Source organism: Octodon degus, unplaced genomic scaffold (assembly GCF_000260255.1).
Source record: "Octodon degus isolate 3935 unplaced genomic scaffold, OctDeg1.0 scaffold00024, whole genome shotgun sequence".
NCBI classification, from domain to species: domain Eukaryota; kingdom Metazoa; phylum Chordata; class Mammalia; order Rodentia; family Octodontidae; genus Octodon; species Octodon degus.
In genome coordinates, this window is record NW_004524600.1 from 4,271,808 (window position 1) to 4,289,747 (window position 17,940).

The following is a 17,940-nucleotide window of genomic DNA, read 5'->3' on the forward strand; positions in this document are numbered from 1 at the left end:
GTAGTGATTGTATGTGTGTAATTTATACACTAGTGTGTACTAATTTCATTTTCTAAATAACTGAAGATGGCAATGGTGTTTTAAAATGTAAAGCTGTGCTTGTTTGTAAAGTGGATGCTAAACCCATTCTTTATTTTCTGATACTGGCATTCTTTTGTTTTTCATTACATTATATATATTTATTTTTTGTTTTTGAGATGAAAATAAGTACATGAAAACAAAAAGTGCAACTTAGAATGTCAAAATGTGTGTTTCTTTATGAGACACAATATTTTACCTTTTTATTAAAAAATAGCCAAGACTCCTTATATTACATATAGGTGATAATTAGTATAGGTTAGACACGTCGTACCTTTTCTGTGAGCTTTCAGTCAAATCAGCCCTCATGCTCAAACAATTTCCCTTTTCACCCATTCTCTAAATTTTATTTTATTTGTACCACTATTTTGTAATTGAAAACTTATTGTGATTAGGAATAATATTTGGGGTTTTAATGGAGTCTAATCTTCTTGAACTTTTAAATCCTTAGATGTAAAGTCATAATAGATTTTTCTGATAGTTTGCAGTTTGTTCATTGTTATTTGTTTTATAGATGGGACAGTATCTAAATTGAAGTATATATACACTATAGTTCTGTAGTATCTTTTTCATAATCTTTAAAAGGTAGTTCATTTACTATAAAGAAAAAATACAAGCCATGTAAAACAGTAGTAAGCATGTGATACGCAAACCTGCTGCTGTTTCTGCTCTAAAGTTTACTACAGAAGGGCTGGGCTCTGTCTATAGCACGTGTGTGTATGCCCCGGGGCAGGCCTGCTCACTTCCTTGCCCATTGTAAGGCTGTCGTGTCCCTTTGTGTGTTTCTGTAACAGGATAAAGGGCCCTGAATGGAGGCCTTGTGCCCCACTTGATTGGAAATCCTGGCTGTTAATCTCAGGGAACTGCAGGGCACCCAGCAGGAAGCCTCTGTGACAAGTGCAAACGCAGGATCTGCCAGAAATGTGGTTAGTGGGGGAGGTTGGTGAGGGTGGTAATAATACTTCAACCCTTGCTTTTGTCCCCCACAAGTCTAATTGTTACCCTGTGCTGGCAACCAGATTGAAGAGCTGCCCCCTCAAGTGTCCTTGGCTTGCATGTGCTTACTCCCACCTTGCTGTATTGTGGTTATCCAGAAAGAAAGAAAAAAAAAAAAAAACAAAACCCCTGACAACTGTGATTGAATTCTCTTACCAAAGTATAGCACCAAGTGGTTTTTATGTAAAATTCTCTCTCTCTCTCTCTCTCTCTCTCTCTCTCTCTCTCTCTCTCTCTCTCGCACACAGGAAAAGAGGGAGTGAGGGAGGGGAGAAAGAAAAAAAGATGGTGTGGGGAGAATAAATAAAGAGTAAGGGTTGTGTGTGAAAAATGCTGTATTGCTGGCCTGCTGCTTTCTTTTGGAGCCTGTTTAAAGGCAGTTACACCAGCTAAGGGCTAGTATTTGCTAGTTAATTCTAGTTTATGCATCATGTACTTTGTAGTACCAGGTTGTAGTCAAGAGTTTACTTGATGTAAGAAGCAAAGTTATTTAAGTGTATAGTATGTGAGAAAGGGGATGGGAAGCAGAAGCTTTTATAGGATTTCCTAATAAACATTAATTTTCCAAGCAATATTTAGAGATTTAATAGGAGAAGTATGACTTGTATGTAATGTTTCTTTGATGCCAATACTTATTTGAACTGACATGGAAGGGGAGAGAATTTAGGGCCATAGTTCCTTCTCTTTCTCTTTTTTCCTGTCCAATTATGAACTGGTTTTTCAACTTCCAGTGCCAGTTTGGAAGTGCTGTAGTAAATCGTTACCATGCCAGTCTGCTGTTTTATTTTAGGTGCAAATGATAGTAGAATACTTCATAGCTGAGTGTACATGGTTAAATAGCTAGAAGCTTAATATACAGTAAGTAGTGTGAACTGACATTTCAATTTTATTAATATTATTTTACCATAATATAGGACATACACACCTTGGAAAAATGTTCTGGAGGATGCCAGAAAGCCCGTGTAAAAGATCAGTTTCTTTTCCCCTCATGGTGTTTGGGTGTGTTTCACTTCTTGAAAAAAATGATGTCATGTGAGCATATGGACTTATGTATCTGAATGTTGGTTGGTTTTGTAGAAACTCTAGGATACTGAGTTTAATAACAGTGTATCCTTTTTTGTGGGTATTTGATAGGGTATAGCAAGATTCAGTTATAATGAAGTTCATTGTTATTTAAATTTTGAAAATAATATTGAAGGCTGTTTGACCCAAATCAGAATTGAGCAATACAGTGAGCTTTGCATTTGCTGTGGTTTAAAAAGTTTGTACACACCTGACTTTCCTATGTTTTCCTAACTAGTCAGCTTCCTATAAAATTCTGTGCAATGCTTATTACGGGTTTGTAATAAATTTAGCTTTTAATTTCTATAACTGACTCATTTTTGCCTTTGATAAAATATTAAAGAAATAATAGGTATCACATCTATAAACTGAAATGTAACGTTACTTGATACTTTGTGATAAACTGCTGCTTCATTTTGGTTGCTGATTAAACTTTTTTTTTTTTTAATGAAGCTTTAAAACAGATATTTATGCCAAGTACCTTTTCTTTCTTAGGACATGTCTCAGGAAGGCTATGGCACTAGATCTCAACCTCCTCTGGCCCCTGGAAAGCCCAACCATGAAGACTTGAATTTAATACAACAAGAAAGACCGTCAAGTTTACCAGTAAGACATTAATGTGCTGATTTATAATGAGTTCAAGACTTTTCAAAAGAGATAATGTTTTTATCTGTTCTACTTTATCTAACATGAAAAAAAGTTTCTAGACTTCAGATATACTTTGTTAACTCCCAAGAGCTTAATTCTTAGGAGTGCTATATTTGTGGAGAAGTGTATTTCATCTATAGATATCTCTTGCAAGGTGGACATCAGATAAAAGATTTTATTTGACTAGTTGGTTTGTATGCAGGCAGGTGTTGCTGTTGTGCAGTTGAGTTTGTTTTATTAAGGTTGTGTGTGTGTGTGTGTGTGTGTGTGTGTATAGAGATACATGTCAGTAAGTGTTGAAACCTGAAAGAATTTCAAAACTTTGCAAAAGTCAAAAATGGCATTATAAAGTGTTACTATTGCATGAATCATTCCTTGGACTTTCTATTTGTATTAGGAGAAATCGCTCAAAAGAAAGTAATTCGTTTTAAAATTTGACAGTTTATTTTACAAGTATTTCCACCAGCAACTTGTGTAATTTTTTTTTATATGTACTGTGTTATAGGGTGTCATGGTGATACCCATTAATAATTAACCTGTGCTTAATTTTCTTTTTAAAATAGCAAGTCAAACTTAAACTTTTATTAAGTAGAATAACTTTTATAAATAAATATTTTATTTTATTTTTTAATTTTTTTTTTGGCGGAATCGGGGATTGAACTCAGGTCCTTGCACTTGCCAGGCAAGCACTTATGCCACTGAGCCATCTCCCCGGCACCCTTTTTTTTTTTTTAAATAAATATTTTAACATTTAAAAAATTGTGAATTAAAGAATTATTGTTACTGTTTACTTTCTATTTAGGTTTGCTTAGGTTAGAAGCTCAGGTTATTATGATTTTAATATGACTTTCAACTCTTCGCTCTAGGTAAAACTCATTATATTCCTTTTAAATATTTAAGAGCAAGCATTTATAATGGATCTTATATACATGGCATGCATATGACACCCATTTTACATTGTATATACAGCCTTAGAGAAGTAGCTAAGCGATGGCTACAAGATGTTCATTCTCTTTGAATATGCTATTACCTGTTTTTGAAGAGCTGATTTTTATAGCTTTTATTTCTGTGGTGTGAGGAATAAAATCTTACAGACTTTTAAAGTATTTATTGTGTAGGCAGTTTTTGAAGGGATGAAAAGTTAATGGATTCTGTGTTTTACGCTGTAGTTTTTTTTTTTTTAAAGCAGGTAATTATAGGTTGATCAGCATGTAGTGTGTCTAGCACACTTACATGCTGTTAATAAATGCAACATTGTCAAATATTTGGAAATTGGCTTATGATTTAAATTCACTGACTGAAGTTTTATTGATTCACGGGAATCAGATGAACAGTGAATTCTTTTTTTCTCCACCAGTTTTTAGTGTTTTTTTTTAGTCTGTCTTAGATTTGTTATTGAATACTGATTTGTCATAGGATACATGGCAAAAAATTTGTTATAAATATCTGAATATTAGTTTGCAGCATGTACTGACTTCTTCATATCCATTCAAGAACTTCAGCATTACTCACTTTTTTCTCATGGCTCTATACTGAAATGACTGCTTGACATTCAGCAAACTCTGCAGCATAATTAGGAGTCCCAGAACACTAACTGAAGAGTTCAGTTCAGGGAAGTTGACTATTTGAAAATAGATGGAAATTTGTAGGGTGTGAAACCATATAGTCATCAATAGTTGAAATTCTGTCTGAATTATTTTGTTTCTCTCCATGTATACAATTATTGTCTTCTTAATGATTACCTTACCTACTTCCAAAGTGTATTTAAGGTTACTTTAGTTACTTACAATACAGCTTTTCTTTTAGTATTATTAAAAAAGTACTTGGAATTGGTATTTGTTTTCTTTCTTTCTTTTTTAAACTCACAGGTAAATAGAAAGCTGGTAGACTCGAGCTTTTATTCTATCTTGTTTTTTTGAGGGGCAAGGGCTATGGGGCCTTACTATTTAGTTCAGACTAGCTTTGAACTCACTTTGTAGCCCATGCTGGTCTGGACCAGATAGCAATGCTTCTGCCTCAGCCTCCTGAAGTGCTGGGGTTACAGGCGTGTGCCACTATACCTGGCATTGTTAGTGTGTGTGTGTGTGTGTGTGTGTGTGTGTGTGTGTGTTTGTGTGTGTTTGTGTGTGTTTAAAAGAACATCATTTCTAGGTTTTATGGCAAGTATGTAAAGGTATCAAATACTGAATATAGGACACATAGCCAGTACAAAAAACAAACATAAAGGACAAACAAAGCCAAGATGAAGTTTAGTGCATCACTTTTATTCACCAGGGCTTTACATGTGCAAAAACATGTACATAGGGTTCACAAATACAGTTTCCTAAATGTATGTAATTATGGCTTCAAGGAACAATTTATTGATATTCTGTTACTGCTTTGCTACTCTGTATTTCTAATTTTTTTATTTTTAAACAACAAAAAATAGTAAAAGAAGCTTTAGAAACAATACAGAATTTCACTAAACAAAATGATAGGAATTCAACAATGGTTGTTATATCGCATATTGTTGTCTTCAAATTAGTTGTTCGGATTACCAGACATAAACATGCAAAATTTGTTAAGTAAATAAATAAGAGAGAAAGAAAAAAATAAGCATTATTTGCTCCTTTCAATAGACTAGGAGAAATCAACAGTCCAATTATCCTTTGGCCTATGTATATACATATCTATTTTTTTTCCCTTCCTTCTTTTTTTCTCCTTTCCGTCATCTCAGTTGTTCCTTCCCTTTTAGCAGTTTCTTTCCTTTTGATGGTATCTGTTGTGTCTTGTGGATTTTATTTACTCTTTCAGGTTCTTACACTAGGGAGACTGCTGTTTTCACATGCAAGTCTGACTTATTTCCCTTATGAGTATGGTCCCGAGTTGTATCCATTTACCTATGAAAACCTCAAGTTTTATCTTTTTTTATAGTTGAGTAATACTCCATTGTATAAAAATACCACATCTTTTTTATCCGTTCCTCAGTTGATGGGCATTTGCGTTGTCTCCATGATTTAGCTGTGACATATTTTGCTGCTATAAACATAGATGCACATATATCGCCGGGGTGTGATGTTTTCAGTTCTTCTTGAAAAATACTCAGGAGGCAAATAGCTAGGTTGAATGGAACCACTAATATATTTTTCTGTGTTTCTTTTATTAACTGTTTTAGCCTTCTGATTTGGCTAGGTTGATTATAGATTGTGAATTTGCTGTTGTGGCTTTTGTATTTATTTTTAGTCTATGCTTTTTCAAGTGTTAGTGACATGAATTTTATCTTTTTATTTAAAGACAGTCCTTAATATTTATATTTCTAGTTTATAGCTAAATAAATTCTAAATTTTAGGTAAACCTTTGTAAAAATATGGTATAATGATTCTAATGTATAATTATTAAGTCTATTCATTACTTGTGTGGCTGTATGCTTTTTTAGGTATTCCTTGATCTTTTTGTTCACATTGACACAGATTTTGTTTTTCCACTGTTACGTTTTTTCTTTAGCAGGTTATCAACTTCCCATAAGAAATCAAAACATTACCAGCATTTTTTTGCTAGATCTATAATTTCATATCTCAGTAAGTTGCCTGTTCACCATCGTTAGACCTGGGTTTTTATTATATTTGTATGGAATAAAATTTTGTTTTTGTTTTCGTTTTTTTTTTTTTTTTTGGTTATGAGTAGAATATATTTATTGGGGGAAAGAAAACTCCTGTCTGAGAGAGGGACAAAAGGGGGGCCTGAGCAGGTTGTCCCCACTGCAATGAAGTTCTTGGTGGCTTTCAAATAGCTAATGCAGTTGTGTTTTCTAGCTGATACAACTGTCTTCACAGCAATCATAGAAAGTGAAAGACTGAGAAATTAGTACTTATTCCCTTGTCTTGGAGCCATGTCTAGTAATATTTATGTTTTGCTTAACAGACTCAGACCTAAGCTCTGATTGTATCTCCCTAATATTGTCCACTTATTTCTTGTAATCATACAGTATAATTTTTCTGTTAACATGAAGTACATATATGGCTGATATTTCTATTACTGAAAAATCTGAGTGTATAACATTGTAGTATAAAGTTAGTTTGAAGAGCTCTTCTCCTACTTAGACATTTTGGCCCTAAAAATTTGAACCTATTTTGTGTTTCTTTTTTTCTACCTCTAATACTGGTAGGAAACAAACCCAATATTTAAACAAAAGAGTAGATCTAAAATATACTATAACCTCTTTTTTCTTTCATAAACATATATATCTCAATGTACTGTTTAACGTAACCCCAAAATATGATTTAGTATGTTTTTGTGAAATTTTTATTTGCTGTGGCATTTAGTATTCTTTCTTTTATTACAATTATTTTTATAACTGTCTTTGCTCTTTGGTTTAGATATGGGTCTTTTCATAGTATTTACTGCATTTTGTTCGATGAGCAGCTTCCTAAAATACTTTTTAATTAATCCTTCCCCCAGTATGGCTCAGAAATCTGTTACATGGTATTGAGTTGACATCAGGAAAGCCTATGTCTTCTGTATGCTAATGACACAAGATGATGTGTAGAGGCTGGAGAGAGAGCTCTGTGATGTAAGTGCCTGCCTGGCAAGCTCACAGACTCAGCTTCAGTCCCCTCATATCACATTCCTGAATCCCGGGTGCACTGTATGGGCCGTGGAAATCAGGCATGGTGGTACATGCCTGTAATCCCAGAGCTGGGGAGATTAAGATAGGAGGATCATTAAAAGTCTGAGCTGTGTAGTGAGACCTGTACCAAATAAATAAATAAAAGATTTAAATTTTTTTTTTCAAAAGATGATGCATGGGTGAGAGAGCTGCATTGTCAAGACATTTTCATAAGATTTTTAAAAATCAAATGACATTTAACTTGATAACCTTAAATCTTAAGAAGTTACACACACACACACACACAAAAAAAATCATTAAGATTAATCCAATTTAAAAAAAGAAGTTCAAATTTTGAATAAGCTAAAAATAGCATGAAAATATTTTTCCAGTAATTATGGCCCAGATAGGTATTAGTAAATTATTTATAAACATTTATAAATAAAGTAAACAAAAAGAGTGATTTTCTTTTCTTTTTTTTCTTAAAAAATAAGGGGATAGAAGAGTTTTTCCTCATTTTAGAAAGTAACCTGTGGGCTGATGTGTAGCTTGGTGGTAGAATGTTTGCCTAGTGCAGATGAAGTTCAGTCCTCAGCACCATATAAGCAGACAAAACATGCAACTAATTTGTTATATCCTTTGGAGAGGCAATACTAATTTTGTAGTTCAGATAGGAGGTTCATTATTCTGTTTAACTGAAGTTAGAGTCGGAATGGCTGTCATGTCCTAACAGATCTTGAGAATGGACTGCTATATTGGGGCTTTACAGAATACCTATAAATACTGGCTGTCCTGAAAGTTTATCAGACCATTTATAACTTTTTCTGGCCCTTTCTTCCTTATATAAGAAGAAATATGCTAAAGAGATTAGCACAAAAAAGTCTGATCTTTCTTATAAACTAAAAGCCCTCAACGTGTGGAATAGTGTTTGTGGCATTTGTGTTGAGTTTACAATTAGAAGGAAATCCTGGGCTTCAGATAAAAATGTGTGTTTTATGGCCATTTGTGGAAGGAAGGAGGTAGTAAATGCTGGTAGTTCTTTGAAAAAGAGGGTGTTAAACAGGATATTGGAATTCTGAAAGAAAATGGTTAGAAAACTGTTATTACCAAGAATACTCTTTGAAGGGCTAGGTATTAGCAAAATTGTTCGGTGACGTTCTGCCTTTAGGGAGACGGGACCATTCTGGTTGAGTTTTTTGTTTTAATTTTTAAAGAAATATTTATTTGAGGTAAAAGGTAATTACTTTGGAAACCTGAATACTCATGACATGTTCATAGAAGCATTTAAAGTATGTAGATTTGATGATACAGTTCTTTGAGAAATTGGAAACTACTGTAAAAAGCTGGTTGAAGCAACTTTTTAACTGGGTTTTGCCTTTCACCAAGCTCTCAATCTAGCCTTTAGAGATAGGAATTGTGGAGACCATCTTCACCTGTTTTGGCAGGTGTTTGCAGAAGTTAAAATCTGCCAGACAAATGGCTGCTGAATGAACTCTTTCGAAACTTATTTGTAGCTTGAACTTGATTTAAATGGTTGTCATCAAAAGGTTAAGAGTGTATCTGTCTTCCATTGATTGATCCTTCTCAAATCATTCTGAATATTTAAAAAATTACAAGTTAATGAAACACAAAATTTTACCATTGTCCTGCTTTGTTCACTGTTCAGGCATGGATGGTGCCTATGTGCAGCTGAAGATCTAAGTTAATTGTTGGCAGCATTCTTCAAGTGTTATTTTGTTGAGTTTGGGAGTTCTAGAGGAAACACTTTAGCTTCCTGTGGTGGGGGGCAGGGTAGGGGATTCTTTATAGGACTGCCTTATGTTTGCTAGGACATCTGCAGATGCACCTAATTGCTTGTGTAAAGTTTCAAAATAATGTTACAAATGCATTTTCAATGACTTACGGAAGTTTAAATGAAACATGCAATATTTACTTAAATTTCTTAGGATTTACTATCTGCTACAATGTAATTTTAAATGCTGATCTCTTATCTAGAGATATCAGCTCCTTTTTCATTAAGTTTGAGGACATAGATTGTACTTAGAAAAAGTGATCTGACAAATGTTCACTTTCTAACTGTATCATTTCTTTAAGATAGGATTTCTGAACAGTATTTCCTAGGATATTTTCATGAGATTGATAGTTATTTTGGAAATAGAAGTTGAACATGATTAAGGTAGGAAGGGGGAAATATGTGTCTTCTTTCAAAGCATATTCTACTTAAATTTTTTTTTGTAATAAAAAGTTCAATAAAACATTAGTAGTTGGAATTCTTCTAGGTAAAACAGACTATAATGGAAAATTCAAATAATACGTTAAGAAAGATGAACATGTTTATGTGCAAGGTGTTTCCATATTGACATGTTCTGTCCTGCTAAAGTAAGTAGATAATTCCTTTTAAATTAAAAATAATCTTTTTGGGAGAGCGATGTTGGGCATCAAACCCAGAGCCTCTGCACAGAGTAGACAAGCACTGTGACACTGAGCCACTTCTACAGACTAAAGTAGGTGGTAGTTCCAAAGTCAGCTGAGACATTTGCTTTTAGGCAGTGTAGTAACTAAAAAAAAATTAAGTAAAATAAATTAGTTTAAAGTAGATCTTAACTAAGTGTACCCCTGCAAACCTTTTCATGTCATATCCTGAAGATTTCCTTTTAATATATTGGGAGAAATGAATTTTAACCCATTTTTAGGACTGTCAATTATTTTCTTAAAAATTAATAAGGGAATATGAAGAGCACTATGAAGATAGACACCAGACAAAAATTGGGGATTATGAAAGGCTGAAACATAACTGATTTGCATGATATTTGTTTTGATAATAGAAAGATAATGATGATCTGCAGTTGATAAATCAGGCTCCTTAAATAAAGAATGATAAATGTACATATTCCCTACTAATAGGAAAGTCAGCACCCAGATTTTGCTCTCAGTGGAGGCCTGGCAGGATGTGACCCAACTTTCAGCTCACGGATGATCTAGGTGAAGCTCTCTGCCTGGGCCATGGGAAGCTCCCAGGCCCACTGTCTTCCAGCTGTGTGCACCGTTCATTCACCAGCAGGCAGGAGAGGGAGAGCAAGTGCATCAGGCGTCAGAAGGCCTGAAGGACAAGCAGCAGAGGTGTAGGTGGGCATCAGCAGGAGTATAGCACCATTTTCTATGTGAGGAAGAAGCAATGGCCCTGATATTTCCAGATACATTCTCAGTCTAAACTGCTGTTTGGGTTTCTGTCTACAGTAACTGCAGGGTCTCTGCCCTTCAGAGGATGACTGTCACTGATGTGTTCTTCAGGCCAGGTGGGCATTGGCCAGCTGGAGGCCAAGAGTGTATTTTGCTTTGTATTATTGTACTTCAGGGGAAAGTAGCTTTTAATTTACAGATTTTCACTTTGTAAGTAATAGGAAGGTACACATCTGTTTTATATAACAAGGGATATATAACCAGCAGGAACTCATAGTAGCACTTGTGAGCTGGTTATTTGCTTTAATGTGTTTTTTGGACATGGAAGTAAGTATTTTTAACGTTAACTGTCAATTTGAGGTAGGAAATATGTACACATAGAAAAGGTTCCACCTGAATCCAAATGTTCTATTCTTCCTTCATAATGTAGGATTTTAGAGGTGTCTCTCTCTCTTTCTCATCTTTTTCTTTTGCCTTCTCCATATTGTTGTAGAATAACTGAATGGTCTTGTTTTCCTTTGTTTGGGTCAAGAAATTTTAGCTGAAAATTGTTACTGTGTGAAAGAAGATTATTGACTCAACAAGCCTTCAATTTCCAGTGAATAACACTCCCACCCCTTAGCTTTGGGAACATGCAGTGCATGCATTCTATTTTAAAATACAGACTGTAATTTAAAGCAAGCAGTTTGATGCCCCACTGAACTTTGTTTAAGCCTAGAATGAAAGAGAGAAAAAGATTTGAGCTGTAAGAAGTGACCAAGCTTTCCCAGCTACTTTTCCTCACAATGTGTTCTATTAACAAAGAAAAGGCTTTCAGGTACCATTGCTGTGCCTTTCCCAGGGCCTACATTTTTACCCAGTTTTAGACTTCCGTGTGTACATCTTTTCACTATTTCATTATCCAGCTGTCATGAATTTTTTAAAAAGTGCTTATTTAGAAGCATTCATTTACAACAAACTGTGTACATTTATTTGTACATACTGTACATGCTCAATGTATTTGAGAATGTTCTGAATTTAAATATAGACTTTTTAGCGTTCACTTATTCATAGCTAATTTTCTAGTGGTCTCTTGATTTACTGCAGAGTTGATTATTAGACTGAAATTATGCAATATTTAACTGCACTATTATTTACTCTCAGCTCATTATAAAAATGATTATTTGAAGTACCTTCTATCTTTTACCCCACATCCCACAGCTGTCTCTTTTCACAGAAATGAGCAGCTTTTGACTTGTATTGCAGAAATAGTGGGCTTTACTGTTTAAAAGTAATATGTTTGTTTGAAAGACTTATTCTTATCATATGATGATGATGAGTAAAAGACAGGGCAGTATTCTGCCTAAACTTGCCTTGATCGGTTCATGTCATTTCTTTTTGTTTTTGAGGCAAATTTTCACTGTGTAATTCAGGGTTAAAGTCACTATGTATCCCAGGCTAACCTTGAACTTGCATTGATCCCCTTATCACACCCTTCTGAGTGTTGGGATTGCAGGCATGTGCCACCATACTTGGCTAATAGTTGATGTTATTTCTAAGGGTTTCTGTTTGCTCTTTGAAAAATGAGTAAGTTAGATGTAGACATCTCAAAACTCCTTCTAGCATCTAAATTTTACATAAAAAGCTTTATTAACATTTAAAAACTAATAGAATATTATTTTTTCTGCTTGTGAGAGGTCAAAAGAATGAGGAAATGCATATCTTAAAATCTTTAAGAATGTCGCACGCATGCCTCTTGGTGGTTTCCTCTCCATCTTGGGTGCCATTTATGTTAGTAACGGGAAACTTGAACTTGGGAGTTTCGGTTATGGGAGAGCCTTGGGCTTTTATGTGGAATATTTCTGTCTCTAGAAATATTTCAGAGGTCTCCTCTCCCTTCCCTGTGTGATCAATTTAAGGGTCTTAATGTGCTTCCTAGGGAATCCTAGGAAAAAAGGAGGAAAGTTATTGGAAATAGTTGAGGATGGAGCTGTTTTATTAGATAGCATTTTGACTGCCTGCTAAAGTGGAATATAGAAAAAAATTAGTGGAGAAAGCTGTCAGACTCTGAGGCTTTATCTTTATAACCCAAGAGTTAATGTCTTTTCTTACTGGGTCAAAGATTACCCAATAGAGACAATTTTCTGAATCAATATAATCATGTAGAAGTTAGTTTCAATTTTTTGGTGTGGGAGGAAGGTTCTAATGTGTCCTGTCATTTCTAACCCTATTACATTTGTGGTACTGTAAAGTAACTGAGTAAGCCTTTATGTTTCCTAACCTGAGATCTACCACAGATGGAAATATTAGCAATGTAAGGACAGAAAAACTATTGCACCTTGGATAATGGCTCTTGCATTTCTGTATTATGTGTGTCTATGTGCTATTGTTGTTGGAGCCCACTTGGTTGGGTTTGGGTAAAGTGCTGTTATAAATTCAATTTCACTCAATGTCTGAGTACAGAGCAGTATTCTCTGTAAGTTCCTTTGTATAGTAGGCCAATTAGAGAGCCCGAGTCCACCCAACAAGGGACAGCAGCTTCTTGTCCCAACGTGAATTGTCAAACTCTGGACTCCTTGTTGTTCTTTGAATTTTGATGTGAATAAGGGGTCTTCTGTAGTTTCTTCCTCCCATGGGCTTTGGTGGTTGAAGAGTGCAGTGTTAGTTAATACTTTCTGATGACCACAAAAATGTGAGATTAGTATTTTTAATTATACTGTAACTGTAGCAAATTTGACTTCAGAATAATGACACATAAATAATGTTCATTGAACATTATTTTCAAAAGCCTTGCATATAAATGCAAATTTCAGTTACTGAATAGTGGAAACTATTATTCGTAAAGGGAAAATACACATGTGAGGTCCTTGTGAATATGTTAGGTATAGAGGCATGAACTTTAAAGACCCCTACATCCATACAGCTCTGTTCATTCTTCTATATTTTGAAACTCTGGGACATGAGTTTACCAATATAAGTGAACTGTAATACTTCTTTTAACTTATAAGAAGCCTGAATTTTAAAAATGCTGTTGCCATCCTTTGGAGGCAAGGAGACAGCTTTAGAGTCTTAGCTGTCACACACTACACCCTCAATAAAATAAGAAAGAAAAATAAAACCCACATAAAGGCAACATATTTACATACTACAAATAAACACATGTGTGTGAGTATGGGCTGGTGGTTTCAGGGAACCTGAGTTTTTAACATAATACTTCCCTCTTTTTGCAGTGCTGAGCATCGAACCCTTGGCCTCACACATGGTAGGCAGGCACTCTATCCAAGCCACATCTCATTCCAAAATGCAAAATTTACAACAGCTTTAATCTTTTTAGAGATTGCGTACCCCTTGGGACACTTTTTTTTTTTTTTTTTTTTGGTCGGAACTGGGGATTGAACTCAGGCCCTTCTGCTTGCCAGAGAAGCGCTTATTCCACTGAGCCATCTCCCCAGCCCCGAAGCTATGTATTTACAGATGTATTTATATCAGAAAAGGAAATCGGACTTCCAAGAGGTCACCCTGGAGTCTACAGTGTGGGAGCATTCTCTGAGTAGTCATCCTCTGTCTTCTCCACTCCCCAGTGTGCACTTATTTATTCGTTATAAAAAATAATTATCATGTTACTGCCTACATATAGAGCAAAGGTTTTGCTTTAGAAAAGAAGAGAAAAAAATCTTTCGGCTTAATTTGTTAAGAGGAAAACAAATCCTTGTAAATTAAAGATGGAATATATTGTAGTGGAGGACAATTAATGGAACAAGGCCAAGATTAATACTCAGGAGTTGTTAACATACACGTATTTGATTTAAGAATTTTTATTAATTTAGGCATGTGTGTATGTATGTATGTGTGTGTGCGTGTATGTAGTTTTGAGATCAAATTCTCAGATGTGAAAATGGAGACTCACATAGCAAGAAGCTTGCTTGGAAGCATGGCAGCAGTATAGTGTCGTTCCATGTTGTGCCAAACCTCCTTTGCCCATTTGCTCTTGAGCAGACAGTATTACCACTGTAGTGTCCTGTAACATTTTCACTCCAAGCTGAGATCATTCCATTATATAAATACACTTCCCATTTTGATCAAAATCATGAGTGTACTGGAGTCTATAAAATGTGTGCAACTAACATATCAATACTTGATGGAAAATTCCTGTTCCATGTTATACCCAAGATATTGAGACAGATAGTGAGGCTAGGTTTAACAGCCTAGGTTGTATGGTAATAACAATAAGCTTCTCTTCTGGAGGGCTAACAACCTAAGTTTGCAGACCAAAATTGGAGAAAAAGGAGGGCCGCAAGGAAAGCAAACATTTTGGCCCTAGCCTTCCAAGGTCACTTAAGACTCAGGACATATGAGACCTTGTACTGTAACATCATATAACTCAGTAGTGTCCCAAATTTTCTGATCAAGGAGATTATGGGGCCAAAGAGGAAAGTGATCGATGATGTAGAATGTGCCTAAGGAGAGTCATATGGAGAGAAAACATTCTCTCAGGCTTTCACAGAGAGCACATTGGCCAAGCAATGGCCGTGACTCATCCACATGGCTGACACTGACAAAGGATCTACAATCTGAGGTACAGGATCTCAGGATAAATCCTGAGGGGATTTCACTGACCTTATCAGATCCAAAAGCTATAACTCTTGCTGCATAGGTCTTGCTTTATCTTGGTCTTAACCACCCAGCAGAAAAGTATAAAAACGAAGTATAAGAAGTAAAGCCATGGTGTTATGTTGAGCTGTAGGGGACTCAGGTCAACAATTTCTGACATTGCCAGTGAAGCGGAAGACCCAATACTATTATGGAATACTATTATGGATTACTGGACTCTTTTAGAATATTTTACTGAGTTAACACACCTATAATATTCATATAATGAAACTAAACACAAAAAGGGAATACAGATGAATGTCCATTTTATATCTGTGTATTCAAAATGGTTAGAATAGATATATAGTTACATTCTCTTAATGAGTAGAGGGATTTGTTGTAATAGTGTTTGTAAATAGGATATCATGTCTGCATCTTGTACAGCAATTAACCACAGGAAGAATGTATGCAATGTGTTAATTATTGAAACTGTCCTACCAATTTCATTTTGAAACTGTCTCATTGCTATTTGTTTCTCAATAAAATTATGGGAAAAAATTTTAAAAAATGCTTATATAGTAAATATTTCAATAAAAATGCATGCAACTGCTCACAAATATTTTTGGTTTTCATAAATATTGCATTTATACTTTAGCATGCCTAAATGTTGGCATCTTTCAACTAATCCACAAATTGCACAGAAAATTCAATTATGTTCAGTAAATATTTATTGGATGCTTACGTTTAAAGGTGTATACTATACAAAGGAAAAATTAAATGGAAATTATTTCACTAGGTTACTGTTTTCTGCTGTAGCACATTCAGCAGTATAAAATCAATAAGATGTAGTACCAGTTTTCAGGATATATATTTTAAATTCTTTAAATATACCTTCTCATTTTATCTTCAGATAGTCATCATAGAGTTGCTGAATTCATAGTTTCATGTGTAATTGCATAAATGTTTTGTCTTTGTGGAGGTCTCCACTGGAGATCTAAGAGTAGTGATGCCCACATCAGAATTATGGTCAGCCCTTAAAAAGTCCTTCAATCATTGGTCGTATAGTGTCAGTGGTAGTGGTTTCAGGTAAGAGCACTAACCGTCTTTTCCCTTTTGTGAATAACTTTGTTGTACAGTAACAAATATGTAGCTTTCTTGACTGATTTCATTGTTTTTACTACTTTATTGACAACTTAATTGGCATTTCCAAATTTATATAGAGATATATTCAATTATTTGTTAAAAAAAAGAAGAAAGAAAGCAGAGTAATAGCCATCTTTGATACAATTCTGGCCCATATGGAGGATATGAGATTTTAAAAAGTGTATGTAGCTAGGCATAGTGACACTCACTTGTGGTCCTAGATACTCAGGAAGGCTAAGGCAGAAAGATCACTTGAGCCTTGAAGTTCAAAACCAGTTTGGGCAATACAGTGAGACCCTGTCTCCAGAAAGCCAGAACATAAGAAAATGTATCTAAATATGTCTATACATAGATGGTTGGCAAAGTACAAAGTACATGGTTAGCAAAATACTCTCACATATACTTTCATTTTGTTTTATAGCCTACATGTGTCACCTTTAACACTTTATAGTCATAGGAGTGACATAAAAGCTCTCATGGTACTTGATGTATATGTACATCAAACCCTAAATAAATGTCAATTTCTTAGCTGTACTTGGCATTCTTTTTTTGAATTCTGTTTAATTTCTAGATCCTGTTAGGGTTGCCAGGCTACCAAACCTCATTCAGTGTTTCTGACCTAAGATCAAAGAGACCTTGTGCAGAAGCCCATTGAAGGTTCACAGAGATGTAGTCTCTGGCTCTTGCCTAGAGCCTTATTTCATTAACTCCTATCACAGTAGTGTTGAACCTGTGACACACATGCTGCAATGGGCTATTTGAAAGCTAACAGTGTTTGCCATCACTGTCGTACCCTATTATTCCATTGTTGGTCTCCAATGCCATAGGCATCTTTGTTGTTTCTTCTGGTACTGGGAATCAAACTCATAACCTCGCACTTGCCAAGCAAGTGCTAAGTGTTGTGTCACTCAGCTGGCCTTGTAGACCCCTAGATGAAGAGTATGTTGTAGGCCCCTAGATGAAGAGTATGTTGTGAGTTACCACTGAGACTCTTGCTTGTTGATTTTTTTTTTCCTTGTTGATTTTTATAGTTACCTTCTTTTTTATTTATTTTTCATTAGGGAAGGGTCTGCGGGATGTCCAGGGTCTCACTACTAGATTGGACTCGTAGTGATCCACCTGTTATAGCCTCCCAAGAGCTGGGATTACAGGCGCACGCCACCACGCCCAGTTTCAATCGCCATCTCAGCATGCCTCAGGGGTGGGGCCGGCACGGCAGGGCCGGGGATCGAACCCCTGTCCCTGAGCCTGCTGGCAGGTGCTTTAATCTGCTGAGCTATTTGGCCGGCCCAGAAGAAAATATTAGTAAGCTTTGTAATAAAACAAAATTTCCCAAAAGTTTGTTGTGATTTTTGGTTTGTTAAACTGTCAAATTGAAAATTATTGGATTAGAGGCATGAAGAAAGACCCCCCTAAAAAGAAATCATCCAAGGTTCATCTCATGACTTTTTATGAAAAATTGTAGACGTATAATTGAGATGATTTAAATATACTGATAAGTTCAAATTGTACTCATTGGATTATACTTGCAGTCCCAATATGGTTGTGAGAGATGAGGACAAGTGATGAGTGGATGCAGTGATTAGAGCTCACTTTTCTCTTTGCCTTTCTAACTGATTGTATTAATACTGGGTAGTAAAATCACCTAAAATACTGGTAGTAAAATCACCTAAAAGAAA

At 35.3% G+C, this 17,940-nt stretch overlaps 1 protein-coding gene across 4 annotated transcripts in view; it reads left to right on the forward strand.

Moving 5' to 3' along the window:
- Positions 1-17,940, forward strand: part of Arid1b (AT-rich interaction domain 1B) — a 461,162-nt gene that overhangs the window by 169,592 nt on the left and 273,630 nt on the right. For all 4 annotated transcript variants that reach the window (XM_023712185.1, XM_023712186.1, XM_023712188.1 and 1 more), the window contains exon 4: positions 2,632-2,742. In XM_023712185.1, the coding sequence (XP_023567953.1) occupies positions 2,632-2,742 (111 nt within the window). The remainder of the gene's footprint in view (positions 1-2,631; positions 2,743-17,940) is intronic.